We start from the raw sequence: 20852 nt of genomic DNA, 5'->3' as shown, positions 1-20852 counted from the left end.
CATTCAGTTTCTTCATCTGTAAAATGGAATAATGACCATAGTCACATAGAATCACAGAATGGTTGAGGTTGGAAGGGACCTCTGGATGTCACCTTGTCCAACCCCCCTGCTCAAGCAAGGCCACCTAGAGGTAGTTGCCTGGAACCGTGTCCAGATGTATCCAATGTAATCCACAACAGTGTACCCAGTGTAATCCCAGATTACAGTGTCCCAGATGTACCCAATGTAATCCACAGCAGTGTACCCAATGTGATCCCAGATTACAGTGTCCCAGATGTACCCAATGTAATCCACAGTAGTGACACAAGTCAACAACTCCATGTCTTTTAAGAGAACTAGTCAGAACCACTAGGAATAATGAATATCCCCACATAGGCAGACATTTCTGGTAGTCATGATTTGCTTGTTTCAGATGCCTGCAGTGAATATAAAGCTGCTGCTGGACCCAAGACTTCCAGTCTTTTTAATCCAGTGCTGAAAGAACTTTTTTGGCTTCCAGCTAAACAGCCATACTTTAAAGCCATTTGCATATTTACACAGCACTGCTCGGCATTGTGCCATCTTTCCCATTTTTTTTTTTCTCCATCCTTTCTAAGGGATAGATCACACTCTGGTATTTGAGGGCAACTTTTATGAGCGACCTGCAAGGTTTTACTGCCAACGCATACCAGATATATGAAAAGGATTGGTCAAAGAGTGTAGGGAGAAAGAAAAAGACTTATATTTCGGTGTTAAAATTTCACAAGAAAAGTTGAAAAAAACTTTGTAGGAGAGCTTTTAAGATATTTAAGGAAAAATCTGTTTTCTTCAATTCATAAGAGGACAGAAATATGACTATGGAAAAATTATTTGTTATAGAAGTTGTTTTTGTTAAAATATCTTTCAGGGCATTTGTTTTTGTTAGATACAATGATTAAAACATTTTCCTCTTCTTGAAAAAACATATGAAGAGCTGGAGCTCTTACTGAAGGTACAAATAACATTAGTTCTGCTGATAACTTCCCCTTTTAACCTGCCATGTTAATTTCTCTTCATTTGCTACATGCATCTTCCTAGACCAGGTCTTGGCTATGGAAGAGGTTGCTGTGAGTTCTTCCATCCACTGAGTTAAGTGATAGTTAATTTTAAAAATAAAATGCCCTGGTGATGCCCTTTCCAAGACCTGTCATACTTCACTTTAGCTTAAGTTATCATTTGAAGAAATAAATGGATTTCAAATTCCCAGGCCTTGAGTAATAGCAAATTCAAGACTGTCTTTGTAGTTGAACCTATAAATCCCTATGAAGTGACATTTCAGAGGTATCTTTGTCTTTCCCTGCGGAATGAAGCTCTCAGAAGTTAGTAACTGACCTGTTGGCCAGACATGCTCTACCATCAAAGTCATCATAAAGAGAGATGGACAGAAATCCTGCTCTACACCATGAGGTATTCCACAACATGCAGACAAAAGCAGACATCTCCTCTGCAATTTTATTTCTTCTCCATTGATTTTTGCTAAATTTATCTGAGCTTTGAAGCCTCACAAACCTAGAGAATTAAAAACAAACAAGCTTGCTCACCAGCTTCCCGTTAGGCCTCCAAGCTCTATTTATAATTTCTATAAGCCTTCATTACCTCTGGTCTACAGTATCAAATTCTTCTGAACTAGAAAGGTCACATTCTAACTATTATTACTGGAGAAATTAATTCAGTGTGTGACATCATAGCTAGACAGTTAATTACCCCATTTAATAGGACACTACAGCTGTTAGAGAACTGTCTGCATGCAAAAAGCCACTCTACAGCGTTTACCATTTTGAGGGCAGAAACCTCATGCAAATTAGTCATTTGCAATCTCAAATTTGTTTTTAAAATTGTAAACATTTCTGAGAGGAACACATTTTTTAGCTAGTCTCCAAATCAATATTCATGGTAGTTTTATAATAAGCACCCTGGCATAGTACATTAAATTGCTGTATTGTTCTCTTAAATTTCTGACGTTGTTAACTGTGAAATATTTATTGCTTCCAGTGCTCCACTGGTGTTGTAAATTAGAAATTAACCAGAAGCTGGTGAAGAGTTTTGGGCACAATGCTGGTAATCTTTTTTTATCCACTTATCTTGCCAGGTACCTCAGTTTTAATTGGATTTAATGAGATTACAAACTAAAGCAATTATGTGAATTACACAATAACTAGTTTTCTGTTTTGTTATTTGCAAATGTAAAAGAAATTCTTTCTTGCTGAAATAGTCATTCAGTGAAAACTCCCAATATTGTTGCATATTCTTATTTTTTAAATTAAATTCTAAGATGAGATAGCTTCAATGAAAATTAAAGCCTCACTGGGTGCATTTGCCATAGATCTGGGCAAATTAATATAATCATGGGGTTTTCTAGGTAAGTGATATAAAATGCTCATTAAAGCTGCAGTGGTGTGTTTTTGTGAAGCTCGGTAGTTTGAATCTTCAATCATAAAAAAATAAATAAAGGAGTGACACTGGTTTTGAATCAGTAATCTTTTTCAGTAAATGAACTATTCAGTGAGTGATGAAACAAAATGAAGCTTTATTTTCTGTTACTAATGTCCTTTCTGTCATCCCCTGTGCGTGAATCTCAATATTGTCTCTTTCTGTCTGCATCCCCAGTGATGCCTCCACCTGAGAGCACAGGGCTATGGCTGGTCCTGAGCCATGCATGCAGTGTCTGGCCAGTCTGCAGCTGCTAAAGAATATATCTGATGACAGAATTCAGTCCATTTTTCCAACTGTTGCTGCGTTAAGCAACAACTTCACACTGTAAGATCTCTATCATTTATGGGGTTGAGCTCTCCTCAGAATTTACTGAAAAAAATTGAGGTTGCCTTAAGGGATACAGGATAAGACCCTAACTTGATAACAGCTTGATTTGAAAACTTCACTTGCTGACTTATCCCTGACAATTGGGAATATTTATGTGTCACCTGAGGAGTTATCCACTCATCAGCTTTCAAAACAGAAGTTTATTTTTGATGATAATAAAGAACAGATTATGATGCTGATGGAAACCCTCTTCCTGAAGTTTTAGATAAAGAGCTTAGAGACTGCTAAAACTAAAACTAGCAAGACTGAAATTAGTTGCTCCAATTCGAGGTAAAATCTTGCTGGCAGGGGAGATAGATACAGAAAAAAAGTTTCTATTTCTTCATGTGGCATAGTAGAGCTAGCAGTCAGAGAGAGTGAATATGGCTAATTGCATGTGAGTAATCCCCAAAGCAATAAGCAAAGCAGAGCATGGGTAACAGGGAAAAATGACAAGGAACGCACTCCCCAGCCCACTGTCACTCTACATTTTTGTTCCTTGAGTGTGCTTGTGCATGCCTCCCTTGTAATAGTGACAGAGTAACGGTGACTCCTGCAAAAATAAGGAATAGCTAAACGCCAGATGGCTTTATGCAGAGCAACAACATTATCTATTACCTTGACTAAGTAATTGTATTTAACTTAAAAAAAATTTCCTGTGTTGAAAATGGTTCCAGACTCTTACCCCTTCCCCAGTCTGAGTGGAAAACAAAATGCCATTCAGCAACAGAGATGGGGTTGGATCCAACATAAACATTTCTCAGCTAGGCATTCTCCATAGAAGTGCATAGTCATTTTTTCCATATACAGTGGGAAAGACAAAGCCTCTGCTTAAAAGGCATTCTCCTCCAAAAAGGGGGAGGGCTAAAATGTTTTAGCTGTCTGCAAGCTGGCTAAGGATTAGAGATTAATACCAGCCTCTGCTCTAATGTACTTATTACTACAGCCACTAAGTAAAAAACTTACTCTTACAGATGCTCATGGTTGGAAATAGAAAATCTGCAGTTGGAAAGGTAGCTATTTGATTTTCAAACAAAATGCCAAGCTTATTCAAGGAGAACAATTTACAGGAAAAGGGACAAATAATTCTGCGTTGTTTCCTCATTAACCACCCTCCACCCAGTCCCCACAAAACACTCACATGAAATATGCTTTCTGAGTCATACTTTCTCCTCTTTAGTCCCCCAAATAAGTGAGACACAATCAGTTGATAAACTACAGCACTCCCTGAGAGATTTCCAGAGACAAAAATTTTCAAGGGATAAAAAAGAAAAGTGGCTTTTAAAGCAGGTATGACTGCGCTCTTGGGACACTTAAAACTGAGAGGGTAAATCTGAAACTTCTTTTGATTTCCCTTTTGCAGCAAATTCCCCCACCCCAGGTTTCTAGTATTTCATGGTTTGATTTTGCAGCTCTTTGAAATGTTGGAATCTCAGTAGGGACATATAGCTTGACCAGTAGCCAAGGCATCAATTTAAAAGCCTGTTAGCACGAAACACAAGCCACAGTGTGAAAAACTTGGAAGATCAAGAGAAAGAACTTTCATCCATCTCTTCCTCCCAAGGGTGGCCCGACTGTGGACAAAACAGGCAGCTGCTGGGGATGGCTGATGGGAAGGTGCCATGTTTCTGGGCTGTTCTCCCAGAACAGTTTCCCCCTTGATGGTGCCAGTGCTTTGCAAATGTGAGGGAAGGAAGGGAGACAGCTCGACATGGTTAAATGTATGCTACAAGCCTTACATCCAGCATAGAGGTGGGCAGAGGCTGTGCTCTGAAAGGAGAGAGGGAAGGCCAGAGCTCAGGAGAATGGAGAACCTGCCCTGATCTCTCACTGCCTCTTGGTCCATGGCTTGTTTCATCACAGGCATGGTCTGATAATGAAGAAATTAGTTTCTTGTCAGCTCAAAAAGGGTGAAGAATAGATGCATCAAGAGAAAAAAAGCCCCAGTCTCTTTCCTCACCAAAATCCCTCACCCAAACCCCTGTTTAAAAGTAATTAGCTGGTGCCTTAGAGACTCTGTTAAGCCTCTGCAGACAATCCTCACCATTGACGAGAAGCAGGTAGCCACAGAAAACCACAGACATGCAAAAAGCTGAGTACGACACAAATTCCCTCTGACCTTACACCATGTCTAGACCTTCAACCCCTGCCCACCTTCCCCCTGAATGGATCTGTGCCAGGTACTGGTGCTCCGGAGGCCTTGCCAACCCTCAATGGGCCAGGCTGTGTTAGCTTTTCTGGGGCACCTTGGTATGTGGGGTTTAATAGATGGGGTAGGGCGGTCTGTGCCGTGTTTTGCCCTGCCAGCTCTTTTATTTATTTCTTCTTTTTTGGATGCTGGAGCAGATTTTCTCTGGATAAATGCTTTCTTCCACAGAGTACTTTCGAGGAAGGGTCCCTGGAGCCAGGAGTGGGGAGCACAGCATAAGGGAGTCATGAACAACAGGCTCTCTGTGGCTCTCCACGGGCTATCATCCAGGCTCAGAGGTGGGAAACCACAGTAGGAAACCCTAGGACATATTGGCCTTGCATTAGCCTTAGCAGAAAAGAAGTCTGCTCATCTCTTGCCACTCAGAAGGCCCTTCATACAACAGTAACAGGATGCAACAGGGTGGTAACAGGGTCCAACGCAGCCCCAAAATGATCCAGTTTAGTTGCTGGTTCCATATGCTTTTTCTTCCATCTGATGCCAATAGTGAAAGGTTGAATGTGTTCATTTTTATTCATTTTTGTTGGGAAGCCAGAGTCAAACAATGATTCAGAGCCTTACAGTTTTAGCTAAAATGGCTATTTTTGCAGATCATATTGGCAGTTTTTCATGCAGGTAGAGTCTTTTTATTCAGTAATCATTAAATTATGTTTCAAATTAACATTCAAGTGTGCCAATTCTTCCCATGCTTCCTGGCTTCCGTATGTCATGACTTCAAAAATAACATTTTAGTTCTTCTTACAGTCTTGTAAACTTGGAATAGTAATTTCTAAAATATTTTTCACAACCCTCTATTATTCTTTGGCTCATATTAGGCATCTTAGAAACTCTCGAATGCTGGGGTTTTAGCACTGTTTCTTGCTGGTTTGTCTTATAAGAAAAAAAGGAGTTCTAGTATTTCTGAAGTATTTATTTTAAGAAAACAACCATCTAAAGAATTGCATAATACAGCTAAACAGGACTAACAAAGCCAGATCGTATTTACTGTATTTTAGTCAATCTCTGTTTACATTGCCAAATACACACTGTATGTATCCTGACTGATAGTTAGGAGAATCTATTTGAGATCATTTAATGACAAAGAATTAGATTTGAAAAACCACGGAGCTCTAACAGCTTTGTATATAGTACTATTCAGCAATTGTTGAATCTTGCATTAGGATGCATAACCCAAACATCCCTAGCTCATGGTGGTGTCTGAAAATGAACTGGGATCAGATCCAAGCGTTCAAGAGGACCAATTAAAATATAAAAACCGAGGATGTCTATATTTTGGTGTTTGAAATCTAAGTCCAGAAGCAAACTGTAAATTATCAGTGGCTGGTTATGTATTACTCAGAAACTAGACCTATTTTCCACAGATCTTGAACACTAGGAGCTGTAATTGTTATCAGTTTAAATCAGGACAAGTTCTCCTTCAGAAACCAATTCTTTTATTGTTTCTCATGCCCCTTGGAAAAACTGGACTTTTAATTCCTTCCTTGCTTCCCATGTCATGAATAAGAGTGGGCATGAAATGCCTTTTATTGGTTTTCACAGCCCTGAATAAGCTTTGGGGCACTTTGCTGGTACTTGCCCAAAACTTTGTGGGAACTCGCTGCAGTGGAGTTTAAATTGCATTGTTCTGGTGGGTGCTTTATGCACCTTCTTGAAATGGAGAACATTTCCCACTATCCAACTGCTCTGTCCTGTGCTTCCATTTGCTTCAGCTTCCTATGATTTAAAAGGCTTGGGGTCTGGCGGCTCTACTCCAAGCAGCTGATTTTCATTAAAGCTTTGATGAGAAACTTAAGCTGGAATCACAAACATCTGCAGTAAAACTTCCTCCCCACTAATAGACATTTCTCAGAACATAACCTTGTTGTACCAGAAAAAACCAGCAGCTAGAAATCCAAATTGCCCATTACAGGAGTTAACCTAACATAACCTCAAGGGTCTGAGATGAATTTGTTAAAGATCTGCTTTTTTAAAGGTGGATGCAGTTCCCATTAGCTTAAAAGAATATAAAGGTTTCTGTCAAGCTAAAACCCTTTTTGGCTCACACCTCAGGATTAGGTCTTCTGCTGCTTCTTTTAGTGCTAGTTTGTTTTCAACAGATTAATGCCACAAGTAAGGATCAAATTGTGGTTTCTCTAAACAGTCTGCAAGACTTTGTGTTCTAAGCTTTATGTGGGAAGGGGTGAAGGCAATTTGGTGATAGTTTGAGTCTTGGTTAACAAGTGGCAGAGACTTTGATTGCTCTCTTTTATATATTTTATGTGAGCCATTTTGGAGAGGTGAGTTTGTCACAGGTCCCATGCTAATTATTGCTCATTGCTTCAGAGAACCAGAAAGAAAGCACCTTAACTACTGTTTCTTGCTTTTGAAAATTTAGATCAGCAGATGCTGGTAGAAGTCAGGTGGGAAAAAATGATTGTCAAACATGTCATTTTAACATGCAAGCTCCATCAGATAACTTCTGCCTCTTATGGTCTCTTATGGCTATTTTTGCCTTGACTATGATAATTGTTTCCTTTAAAGGACTTCTTTTGCTTCTCTGCCTTTTCCCTGAGCCAAAACCACTGATGCTGGAAACAGTTTTCCCCTTCCATCTGTCCAACAATATCATGCCTTCCTTCACTTTGGGAATTGGCTTCCTGCCCTGTCCCAGCTACATTTTTTTCTTTACCCTTAGGGCTTTTGATTATCTCATTCTTGATCTAATTTTTTTCCTCTCCTTTGTCTTCTTCCTGCTTTAGCTTTCTTCCTTTCCCACTATTTGTTTCATTTCTTCTTTCCATAAAAGGCATTTGAAATCTTTTCTTCCTTGGCAAGTGTCTCTACAAAATGTCTGTCTTCCCTTTCTTCCACTTATCCTTCCTACACTCATCTCCTATATTGGTCTTTCTTCACTATTTTCTTGACTTCGTGTAGTCATTTACATCAGAATGAAATGAATCTTCCTCTGGATATCACCTTACATTCATTTTGCACTAAAAAGTGACTGCACAATGTGAATCACAGGGAATCATTTGCTATATTCTCTAGTGTTTGACGTCTCGTACCATTGCTCATGCTCACCTTAGGCTCTGTACTTTTCCACTGTTTGCAAGGAACTTTCTTTCTACTGGGGAACAAAATCTGCATCTATATAATTAAAATCAGTGGAATTTACAAATGCAAATGTTGACAGTGGCAGGTTTCAGACTCAAATGGTAATGTATGACCTGCCTGTTATTTTAAAGGCATGCATTTGACAGTGGGATATAACTGTTCTCAGAAGTTACTTCTGGTTTTCAGTTTTGACTCTGTGCCTCACCAAAACTGGAAGTGTCTCACCAATGCCTTTCTTTCTGCCGTGTCCAAGCTAACACGCGGAACCCCAAACCAAAGATTTCTGATGTTTGCCACTTGCTTGCTTGCTTTCGTTTGGTATCTGTCTGTCAGTTTTAAATCCTTTGCTTCCATCTCTGATGAATCTTCCTTGTAAAATATTTTAATCTATCTTTATTTGGAAAAATCAATCTCTGACTTAATGCCACCAACGGTGGTTGGGTTATACTGATGAGCTGGATCCAGTGCTTTGTGCTCATTCTCTTTCTGTTTCTCACTGTCTCCCCATACACATCAGGATTTGGGACCATAACATCTTCCCCACGTCCCCTTGTTGTCTTTGTGAGCCAAGGAACTTAATCATTCTAAATAGCACACAAGCAACTGAGTACTTGAGAGTGCTTTTCATATTGATCTGCCTCTTGATAGGCAATCCAGCACAACCGGATAAAGTCTCCACTGCTTAATTACCTTTGAAATTAAAATTTGTAACTAACTTGTAGTCTGAACTGGGTCGCCTTCAGTTTCCAGTTGTTGCATATGATGAGACCTTCTTTTGTTAGACTAGCGAGCCTACTATTAATTTTTTTTTGCCTGTGCATGTGCTTGCACAATAAGTTCAAAGTTTTTTCTTAATGTCCCTCTGAGCTAAGCAGATTGGATTGTAGAGTCTCTCAGCTATCTTCCAATTCCTAATGCTGCAATACTTCTCATGATATTTTTCTGAATAATTTTCATCAATTTATGAGCGTTCTTCTTGAATAAGAGGCAGAAAGCTAGCTATATTATTCCATGACGGTCACTACCAGTGCTCATTATGCAGGTAACATGACATTTCATTGGGTGGAATCTAGTCCAGTTAATTTAAACATCTACATTTTGTCCCCAGCCTTTAGCTGATTAATAAAGCTGTCCTGAAGTGAGTACCCAACATAGTCCTTACAGAGGAAGAAGATCATTTGGGGGCCTCCAGGGAAGACAGCTAGGAATCTGAGGTTTAACAAACCTGGTGTCTCCATTACTGTATGGGGAATTTGGGTTTATACTTGAAGACAGTGCCTGATCTGGATTGAAAAAGTTTAGGCGCAGTTTATGTGCCTAATTTACGTGTACTGGATCACATATTAATTAACAACCAGGGCACCAAGCTACTAGATGTTGCTGAGGTCTAATTCAAACCCATGGTCTGCTCTGTGAGTGGGTACAGCATATGAACATAGCATTGAAAATGTAATTAGTTCTCTTCTCTCTTCTATCAAGAGGATTTCATTCAAGTCCAAGGCACAGAAAACTCTACATTAACATTAATTCTGAATTTTTAAACCACTTCTTTCAGTTCCTCTGAGTTGAGGGTTGCCAAACATGGGAAGGTAAGCAGAGTGGAAAACTGAGAAGGATTCATTAATATCTATTTACATTAATTGGGGCCTCCTGCTCTTCTATAGGTTCATAATATCAAACTCTTACCAAGATTTAAGAGCATCCCACCAGTTATAGCTTGGAAACCACCAGCACTGTTTCAGACCTTGAAAGTTTCTGAAGATGTTGTGTAGAGCAGAATCATGTGTGGGGCAAATGCTGACCAGCACCTGCCCCACATGCTGAAACACTGTGATTTCTGTCTGCGATTTCTGTCTGCCCTGATCTGTGCTCCAGCTTTACAGTGGCGTGTTCCACCTCGCGGTTGACTGGCATCACAGTCCACCATGAAGCACCATCCGCAGCTCTGTAACTCTGCCTTGTAAATCTGCCCCCTTTGTATAATTTGGCACTATTCAACGTGACTAACGGCCTCTGTCTGCTCGGGAGAGCTATAGGCCTGAGTCAATATTTAGATGAAGGAGCTGAATCAAACCACACTGTGTAAGGGAATTTACTCTGTGGTTCACTGTGAGCTACGGGTTATGAACTCGGGCTTCGAAAGAGGCTAATTCAAACCTGCTGGAATAAACCATGTTCCCAGGGCCGAGGGAGGAGAGGTGGGCTGTGGGAGGGGGAAGCTCTCAGAGGACCAAAGGAAATGCTCCTTCCCCGGCTGAGAGGCTACCAGACCACTCTCTGGCCCCTACATCAACCTCTGGGCTTAGAGCCGGTTCGCCAGCTCCTGTTACCAGCTATGTACATGGATCAATGGGTATGCAGGTTCTCACTGTTACAGAACCATCATCCCTATCCCAAAAGAGTATCCTACTGGGCCTCCTTGGAAATTGCCATGGAGGCAGGCCCTGAAATGCAATAGTAAGGTGAATCTGCAGCTAGCAAAGGGACCTGAAATCCTGGCTCCTTCCTCATGAAACCATAACATCCTGCAGCCAAGGGCCTTGGCGTGACAATAGCAGGCAGCATCATTCATTCATAACATGGGATCCAGAGCCTAAATGCTGCCATTGCAGGGGCTGAAGTAAACTGCCAGAGCAAACACCAGTCAGTGAGTCTATTAGATCGGACGGTACAAATGAAACTTTAGGGAGGATTGAAATGGGTGAAGCAAACTAAAGTGTCATTCCGCTCCAATGTCCAATATATCTCACAACACTTTCCCAAGGTAAAGTCTAATATATTAGAGTGATGCAATGTGAACTGGATCTTTGGGAAAACCATACTAGACAATCATATCAAGAAAGGCTAATAATCACTTATGCCCGTTATCCTGTGAAAAGCAGCTACAAAACCCATTCAGCTCTTAAATCAGGCATTTCGTTGAGGGACTTTCCATGTTAGTAAGCAACAGGTGGCAATGCAGCTTCCCGGAGCTGATCCCAGGCCAGAGGAGAAGAGCTGTACATCCTACGTCATGGAGCCCGTCCAAGCCCAGGACGGCTCCTGAGAGCCCCTGTGCTGAGCAGAGCACAGATTAGCCTCCAGTTTTCTCACACAGGTCATGTTTCGCACCGAGCCCCTGGCAGGGTCGGCAGGCATTTCTGAGGCTGCCCAGCTGCTTGGAGCCACTGCAGTGAGGGGATGAGCTCTGCCCAGCCCTGTGGTAACCCCGTCTGTTTGAAGGGCTTGTGCACTTATTTGCATGGCTGTTAGTTCTGTCAATTGGAGTGTAGGGGAAAAATTAGCCGTGTGATATCGGAGATTGTGATCTTGGTATTGTCACAGTGACACGGCTGTGTTAATCTCACCTCATTTTTGGATGTTATGCAAGAAGAACTACTCTTTCCCTTCCCATGACCTTATGTAACTCAATTTGCCTTCTACTTTGCATCTCCCACGCATGAGACATTACTGACCCCCCTTCCCAGTGTATGCTGGAGTAATTTATTGTTTTCTCAAGCTGTATTTTGAGTAGTCCATTCCTAATGCAGCCTTGCTAGAATGAGGAATATCAACCAATCCCAAAACACAGGGGTTGCAGGAAAATTTTCCACGATCAAATTGCTTCTCAGATCTCTCTAATTTCATTTGTCACTAATCCCAACCTCATACTTTTTGGAAGTCTTAAAATCTCTGCAGGTGTTTTCTCTACAGGCAGTTTCCTACACACGTTTGATTGATTATCCCCGCTCTCACCGCGAAAAGGAACTTCAGATTTTGGAGGCGGATGGCATTCAGAGGCAAAAGCACAAACTTCTACAGTACAGTGTTTGCCATCAAAAGACAGACTCTTTCTGGAAGTTTGTGAATTACAATTCCAGGAACTACAACAAGGCAAGCAGAAAAGTGTTGTGACAATTAACCCTTGTAAAATAGCTCTGTTTGGACAGGCCTGTTTAGTTATGTTGGCAGGAAAGTCAGAGACGTGCTAAGCCAGCCTCACTGCAAAGTACAGCAGCTGTCTGCTCACAGCAGGCAGGGCATGTGTACATTTTGAAGTCTGAACTGTATCTCTTCAGTCCCGAAATGCAACGTCTCAGACCCCCCGCAAAAAATCTCTGGTATCGCTTTAAGGATCGAATGATTAAGCTAACGTTAACCATATGGGAGCTTCAAGACAGACAGATGAAAGCAGAAAAGCGCAGACACTAGAGAGAGAAGGGAGTTACTGTACCTCAGCAAAAGGCACCCAACTTCCAGTAGCTACTGCCTGCTGCTGCCCTCTGATAACAGTGGCTTCTTGCGCGCTGACCGCTGAGCTACCTTCAATGTCAAACTGAAAAACACCTCCCTCACTCGAGGCTGTGCTGGAGGAGAAGCATCTCAAAAAGAATAATATAGGAGAAATGAGGGGCCAGGCGGAGATCAAAGCCATTTCCTCCCCTTACATCCAGCAGTGGTCTTCTAGCGTCTCAGTAATTGTTTACCCTCTTCTGCAATCAGCCCCCCTTGGCTTAGTGGTGCCTCAGTTATTTTAACTTTCTTTCAGCGTTCAGTTTCCAGATGTGGCACTTCAAGGCAGTCTAACCAGATCCTTATTTAAAAGAGAAAAAAAAAAAAGAAAAAAAAAAAGGAAAAGAAGGGAAGAAAAGCGCTTTTGCTGCCTCCCTCCTTCACTCTCTGTGCCTGTGGCTCCTCTTTTTCCCCAGAGGCTCCAGCTCAATAACATACAGATGGGCAGTGCTTAAGCAGAGAGTGTCAAACAGAGATTGTATTCCAGGAAAGCATCGCTGGCTCCCCAGCCACCTTATCTCCCCCTGTCAGGATACAGACTGACGCTCTGCTCCGTGCTCTGGCTTCCTTCACATGTTCACATCATTCCCTTTTTTACCTTTCGTGTTGAGACCCTCCCACTCAAACTTTGCTGTTCAGAAAGTGAGGTCACCCTTTCCTCCCCCCACGCCACCCCCCCACAACTCCACTCAACTGCTCCACGCGAAGCATTGACTCTCGTGACTGTTTATTTTTTAATATCTCCAGTTTATTCAGCGGAGCACAGAAAGGTGCCAAATTTATTAAAAAAAAAAAACGCTAGACCAACCTTTTCTTTTGGCATGGGGGAGGGGAGGCAGTGGGCGGGAGGAGGAGGAGGAGGAGGAGGGAGACAGCCTGGCTGTGCCATGGGCTAATAGGGCTAAGTGGTTTCTCTAACATGCTTCATTCAGATCCTTTCCCTCAAGCCCACCTCTCAGCTTCTCGTCGGCTCGCGAAAAAGAATATCGTTCACTGCGATTTTGGAAAATTACTTCATTCCTCAAACTCATGAACTTTTATTTACAAAGAGCATCTTGTATTCCTTTTTCAAGAGATGCTTTGTGAGGCCCTGGTAACAAGGCTTGCAGTGTGTGTATGAAACCAAGCTGAATATATTGCCCACAGCTGACTTAATTTTATGACTACAATCTCAAAAAGACAACGCAGTAACCCTTGCTAGGTTTTGGGACAAAGTCAGGGTATAATTATACTAATGTCCACTGTTCCAGCCAAGGGGTCAGCACCTCATCCCTCAGCTGCCCTGTGTGCAGGGGTTTGTAACACCATTGGCCCGTCAGGCTTCATTCTTAAATCTTAACAGAAATTGATTTATTGGGCTTCGTTAATCACAGAATCATATAATTGTTTAGGTTGGAAAAGACTTTTAAGATCATCAAGTCCAACCGTTAACCTAGCAGTGCCAAGCCTACCACTAAACCATGCCCCTAAGCAGATTCCTTCTTTTTCCCTCCCTCCCCCCTTTCCTATCTGATTGAAGATATTATGAACCAAGGAAGCAGTCAGTAGAGAACTAAGGGTAAAATAAAGTGCTTTGGCTGTCTGTTAACTTCCACACACCTGTAGGCACTGCTCTGGGCCATAAATGCTGTACAGATGTCATATAGGGACTATAAAGAAGTTAACCACCAAGAAACTCTGCCTGATTCAGAAATGGTGTAGCTGAGCAGTCAAGGCCACTCAAACTTGTGGGACAAAGTATTACACCAGCAGAGAAGAAAAAGCTATAAGTGACCCAAGGCTGTGAGGTTCAGGACCAAGGTTTGTAGGAGGAAATAAAAGATGGCAATGGTGGTTGCAGGTAATTCTGTCCTGTGAGCAATGGAAACATCTCACTGTCATCTGGACCTGATATGGTGGCAAGCATGCTGCCTCCCAGGAGCCCGAAGGTGAGACGTTATTGAGGGCTGCTAGGACTTTTCCATCCCTTACTGCTAATGGCAGTCCTGGGAATGGCCTGGAGCAGGTCCGAAGACTCAGGGATCAGAAGACCAGGGAGGACCCAGGCAGGGACCCCATGCCTCCCATTAGTTCCCATTAGGCCTCCTGCTATAGGGACAACCTTGAGGTATAATTATAACATTAATGCAGGGGCAAGAAAGAGAATAAAACATCTTGTGACAGAATCACCACTCCTGTGGTGGCAATGGAGATTTTTAACTGCTCAGTGAATTGTGCAGCAAATTACTGGAATATGTGCGAGACAATTTTTTGGATACTTTTTTTTGGAAAAAGCAACCACCATAGAATCTTCTACATCTGTTCCCAGGCATTAGGGAGGAACTGTTGACAAAACAATAGAGAAAGATAACTCAGGAAACAGTTACTTAAGGTTTGTAAACCTTTGGGTGGGAAGAACAGGAAAATTAAATCTATGTATTTCTGGCAGTTAGTCTTCAACAAATTCAGAGACTTGTGAGGAAAGTTCTCTTGCCCAGTAGAAAAAGGAATTGAAGAAAGTAGGTGGTCTGTAAAGAAATGACATGAACCAGAAAGACAGGAAAGACAAGAAAACTTGGCCAAATGGTGAGCTCTTTCTGAACCTGAAGCTCAAGAAAGAAACATGTGGGAAGTGAAAACTGACACCACATCTGAGCACAGGAAGAACATATTGAGATGAAAGCTGGAAGGTAAAGACAGAAAATGAGCTGTAATTTTAAAGACAATAAGTGTGAGAGGAATATTTTGGACATCCTTGATTCAGTATCCATCAAAGAGAGAAAGTTTTCAAAGGATAAATCTGAGAAGTGAACTTGTTTAAGGTGAAGGACTGTGTTAAATGGCTTCTTGAGGGTTTTTCGAGCTCTGTGAGCTTTAGTTTTCCTAGGAAGTCATTAGCTGTTACGGTTTTGGCTCTAGAGAACAAGACTTCTAATTATAGTGGAACAAAAATAAGGTGTAGCACTGTTTTTCTACAATTGATTTTGCCTTCATTTTTTTTTTTCTGGATTGCATTGCAACAATGAAGAAAAAGATTCCTTCCAGAACATTTTGGGAGGATTTCAGTAAATAAAATTTCAGAATAAAAGACTCTTTAAAAGAGCTCATTTCAAAAAAGAAAGTTGTAGAACATACAAGGTTTCTTTGTGTCTTTTCATCTGCCTGGGGATGTGGTTTGGGTACAGTTTAGGACTGGGAGTATGTCACAAGAGGTATCAGTACATGAGAGGTATTGGAGATCAGTGGTAGGTACTAGTCATTAAGTTGAGTGATTCGTAGTTTTGACAAATTAATTAATTCAAGGAATTAAAATTAATTGAATTATTAAACCCTGACAATTTAATTATTTTTTTAAAAGTCTTTTTATTATTGCAGGGATGGTGAAAGGAAGTTGAATGGTGTATTCATGCATACTTAATTTAGGTCAAGATCCTGCAATCATGTATATAGGTCACATAATGGCTTTGAAGAGTTCAGGGTTTATGTGTTTGCACAACTGGGCTTAACTAAGCAGTTGTATTGGGAACAAATAGCAGGGTTTGGAGGGCAGCAGCTGCAGGGTGCCCTGGGCTGGTCCAGCTGGCTCAGCAACAGGTGGAAACGGCCCACAGTGCCCCAAAACCTGGCTCCTCTACTCAAACAGATGCTAAAAAGGACAGTAGCTTCTGGGGCAGGAGATACTGGAGGAAAGATGTGAGGGTGCACTGAGGACCTACATAAGGAAAGATATGAAGATGCTAAAAGAGGACTCACAAGGAGAAATGTGAAGGGATGCATTTGGAGAAATGAAATGGAGGAGAAATTGTAGGGGACATTGCTGGGGAGATGGCTGGTGATGCAGTCTTGGAAGGACACACTTGTTCCTAGATAGAGTGCCCACCTGAGGGTGACCCACACTGAGGCAGGGACACCCTGAGCGAGTGCAGCCTGTGTGTGACCCATGCTGGTCAGGGACACCCCTGAGGGTGTGAATTAGGAACAGGCTAGGAAGGTGTTGGACAGAAATTGAGCCTGGGAAGAGGGAAGGAAATATTTCTCTGAGTGATTATTTAAGAATTTGTTTTTTTGCTCTTTTCTCAATACCTAAATGAGTGAGTAAACATTTCTCTTTATTTATTTCCAATAAATTAAATTATGTGAAATGCCCTGAGTTGAGATTGTTTTGCCTGCAACAATAGTGAATATGGAAGTCTTGTGAATGAGGTGCTGAATGAGATATATTCAACCAGAGCAACTGTGAGCTTCATGAGCCTTGCTCAGCACAGCAAATTGACCACGTGCACCCTTGTGCATTCCATTGAGGAACTTTCTTCTTCAAATATATATCTGCTTTACCAGAGCAAGAAATACCACTAGAAATGTCATTAAGGATGCTTAGATTACAAGTTCTTCAAGTGAAGCCTGATTTTTATTGCACATATGTAGCAGGTAACAGAATGAACCTCAGTGCATGATGAAGGCATCCCACCTAGTAGGTTATTAGGTTATTAATAATGCAAAAATCCTAAGACATATTTACAGAAAGCAGAAAATACTATTGTTGAAAGGGACAAAAATTACCAAGTGAAAACAACATTGTTACCCATCACATCTCTTCATGTAAAATCAGAGTAAAGAGATACATATCCCTTGTAAAAGAGTTCACAATGCTCATTTAAAACAGTTTGAGAGATGTAAAATTGTAATTATTCTCAAGATCAAAGTCTTAAAAGGAGGAAGATGTCTGCTTAACATCTTTGGAAAATAAGATTCTTTAAAAAAATCTCAGACTGGCCCAAGGCATTAAAAATCTGGAAAATCTCACGTTATTAATCTATATAGGAAGGAAATACTGATAACTTCAAATGGTAGCATTATTAAACAATAAGTAATTTATTCTTATGAAATACAAGAAATCCAGAAATACACAGTTCATCACAGCTCACAAGATCTAAATCTCTCCACAAATATATATTAGTCCCATACCAGACAAATTATAACCAAAATCTTCTGAGCAGAAAATATTATAGATATTAATATCTCTAAATGTTGTTGTACTTTGCATCAGTGGAATAGCTTGCTGAACAGTGACATACAAACACCTGCTTAAAAAAGTTTTTTCTGCATTTAATTTTAAATTTTTAAAAGATTGCACTCCTTTTCAAAAACTGCAGATTTGTGTAGAAATTCAGAAAAATGAAAATGGTACATAGGGTGCTTATAAAAACATGAGCCTTTCAATGTAAATTTATGCTGTGATGGACTTCCAGTTTCTTTATCCTTGGCGGAGACGATGTGTCTGTGTTACGTGAGCAGTCTCAGATTTGGAATGGGACTTCTTCAATATGGCAGGGTACAGAAACAGAAGTTTCTCCTTCTGTTTTCACAGTATTATCTTCTGTTCTTTTTACGAGTTCTTTCCCCCCATCTTTAACATTTGGTTTTGATTCACTGTGATAGACAGTAGGATTAGTGAAAGACAAAAGGAAGAATCCAGTGGAAGGCTCATTACAAATAACATATTCCAAATTAACCAATCTCAAGCTGTTCTGTGTGGGCCACTGGTGGTTTGTCAGGTCCCCGTGGGAGATCTGCAAGCAGTCTGTCGAGCTCTAGTGCCAAGTGTTACCAGTTAAACATTTGATAATGTTGCGTGGTGGTCCAATGGAAATGTTGACAGATGACTGATGTTTGCGATCCAAAATGTTTTGGAACCAGTGTTCAAAGTACCTTTGTAAAGGTTAGAAGACGTTGGCAGTATATCTATGCAACATCAAATGAATTAACAATCTACAATCTGTGCTAGAAACCTCTGTCAATTGAGGGGCAACAGCAATAATTTGTCTGTCATAGTTTGTGCCAGAGAAAGATGCTGATAAAATCTCAGTTATGCAAGCAAAATGGCACTTCTGTTAACTTATTTCATTTGTTTTGGATTATGTCATACTAGGAAAAGCCTAAGTTTGCAGGTAGGAGATAGAATTTATGCTGTAGGGTTAAAGGAGAGCATACCTTCAAAGCCTTCAAGTTGTAGATCTGGTGTGAGGAAGCACAAGCATGTTCTTTGCTTCTTTGCCATACTAGTTAAGGGCATCATCTAACGAATTTCCCACAATGCCTGAAAGCCAACAACACTCATCCTTCATGTTATTAGTTACTGGCAACACGGATCTGGCTGATTCCAAGCTGCTTTCAACTAACCTTGTAATGTTTCTTTTCTGCCTTGATACTTGTTGCTGCCTAATTTTGTCCTCTGTAAAACTCTTAAATTAAGCATGCCAAAATCTTGCAAGTCTGTTGAAAATGCCTTTATTCTTTAGTACTACAGTATTAAAGGCAAGCTGATTTACTGAGAAAGATTTCTCAAGGTTTTGACCTCCAGAGTGCAACAGGGGAACAGCTGCCTGTCCTGCTAAAAGCCTTGTCCTTGGGAACTTTATAGACCTTGTAAGACTAGAAATGAATCACAGCATCATGTAATACTGGATAATTTACTTGAAAAATCCAACTTACCCTGGCTGCTAAAAGTCAGTCAGATTTAGAATAGTGGTTTTCCCAATCCAGTATCCTCTCCCCAATGGTAACCAATAAGCAATAATATTTTCATACTTTTTTAATATGAAAGTCTTTCAGTACTTCTGGTCATTTTTGTCACCCATATCTGAACCCCCTGGTACCCTTGATATATCATTATTCCTGTTGAATGACATGAAGTATAGAGGTGCTATACTACCATTAATGGTATTTTCTGCTGCATTCCTTATGTATCCCAAGGTTCTGTCTGCTTCTGAGACAGCTTCTCAACACAAATTACTGAGAGGGCGGTAAAAGGCATTAGTCCAGCTCCCATTGTAGAAGGGCGCATGAGAAAAGAAAACACCATCATATGTAGTGTTGCATAAATAGCAAAGACTCAGTGGTCTTAAAAAGTAAATTAGAGTGAACTAGAGGACATGGGGCTGGAAAGATGAGGCTGAAGAGGCATTTGCAGGGATGGAGACTGTTCGTCCTGTCTTCTGTGGATGAACAGTTGAATCTTTTAATTTGCCATTACGATTCTTGTGCCGTCTTGGCTGTGGAAGAGGACGAATGTAATATTCCAATCATTCAGTTTCTTGTGACCCAGTGTTTGGCTCTGACACCTTGGCTTGCACATCCAGCACCTGATATTTCCAGATGGTCTCCGATATAAGTCCTGGGCATGTCTGCTTATCTTTTAAGATAAAATAAGCCAAGACAAATCAATTCAGTCTGTTATAGCCAGGAAAGTGATACCTTCTGCTAGAACAAAATAAAATGTTAAGTGAGACATTTTAAAAAAATAAGATGTTATTTGTACAATGGAAATGTCCCTAATTTTATCAAATATATTTGTAAGTTTGTGTGAGTCTGGAGGGAGTATGATTAGAAGGGAATAGGACAACTATATTTTGCTCACAGATGATGATGATGCTTAATATCAGTAGATACATTGATGGAGAAAGACGTGGCATTGTAGCATAGCAAGTATGTGTTTATTGGGGTTATTAATAGATCCTATTGGTAACAGCAACATGTAACACAGAAGAGAGTGGATGGCCCTGACTAACAAAGTAGCAACAGCTTCTCTGAAATCAATAGGAACAGGCTTCAAAGTCAGATTCATACGGTAGAGATTAATTGTTAGACAGACATATATTTTGACCTTATAGGGAAACGGATGTCTTGCTATAATTAGTGAAGTTGCTGGGTATTTTTGTCTTTCACTGGGTACTAGTGAAGACAGAAATCGTCACTGGGCACTGCAGCATAATGCAGCAAGTCTAGGATGTGGATGGTAGACTTTTTTCTACTGTGAATTTTGTACTCATTTACTTCTGAAAAAGATTACATAAGGGAAAAAGATAAATGATTTTGCACATTTTAACCATGTTTAGACTAATGATAGGTGAATAATGATCCAGTTCAGATAAATCCTTCTCTTAAAGCGGAGGCCTGGCCCAAACTCCAATTTCCTTATATTGTTTTCCTTTCGCCATTCTTCTTGCAAATCTTCTCCAAATCTCCAGAAAGATACTTTTTAATTTGTTAATCCTTCATGCTTTCAATCATGTCCTTACTGCCTCGGAAAATTCCTTTATTGGAGAGTCCTCAAAGCTACAACCCCTTCGTAAGGCTGCCCTCCTAGTCTGATGATTCCTCTCCTTAACTTTAGCTTTAGTACTTCATTGAAATGCTGGGAACAATGGGCTAACTGCTCTTCCTGGTCAGTTCAGGAAGATTTTACTCTAACAACAACAACAAAGTAGATTAAGGCAATAAAAGCCTGATTGCTTTATTTCTAATCATTCATCCTCAATCTGTTTTTGGTACTCACACCCTGATTAACTGGCATATTTAGCTGTTGCATTCCTACACAGTGCAGCATTTCCTGTTGCATTATGCTTTGACCTACACTGACCACTTTCCTCTCCATCCGGAGTCTTCAGACTTTTTCCTTTCTCTCCCAGCTTGTTTGTCTAAT

At 40.7% G+C, this 20852-nt stretch overlaps 1 protein-coding gene across 1 annotated transcript in view; it reads right to left on the bottom strand.

Moving 5' to 3' along the window:
* The window catches only part of LAMA4 (laminin subunit alpha 4), a 103507-nt gene extending 90576 nt beyond the window's left edge, over positions 1 to 12931 (bottom strand). The window contains exon 1 of the mRNA XM_009463348.2: positions 12333 to 12931. Coding sequence (XP_009461623.1) covers positions 12333 to 12533 — 201 coding nt within the window. The 5' untranslated portion in view covers positions 12534 to 12931. The remainder of the gene's footprint in view (positions 1 to 12332) is intronic.
* Between the last annotated feature and the right edge of the window lie 7921 nt (positions 12932 to 20852).

The sequence above is a fragment of the Nipponia nippon genome, unplaced genomic scaffold (genome assembly GCF_047370975.1).
Source record: "Nipponia nippon isolate SJK-2023a ecotype South Korea unplaced genomic scaffold, ASM4737097v1 scaffold_4, whole genome shotgun sequence".
Taxonomy (NCBI): Eukaryota; Metazoa; Chordata; class Aves; order Pelecaniformes; family Threskiornithidae; genus Nipponia; species Nipponia nippon.
The sequence above is the reverse complement of the archived record's forward strand: the minus strand, read 5'-3'. Positions and strand labels throughout refer to the sequence as shown.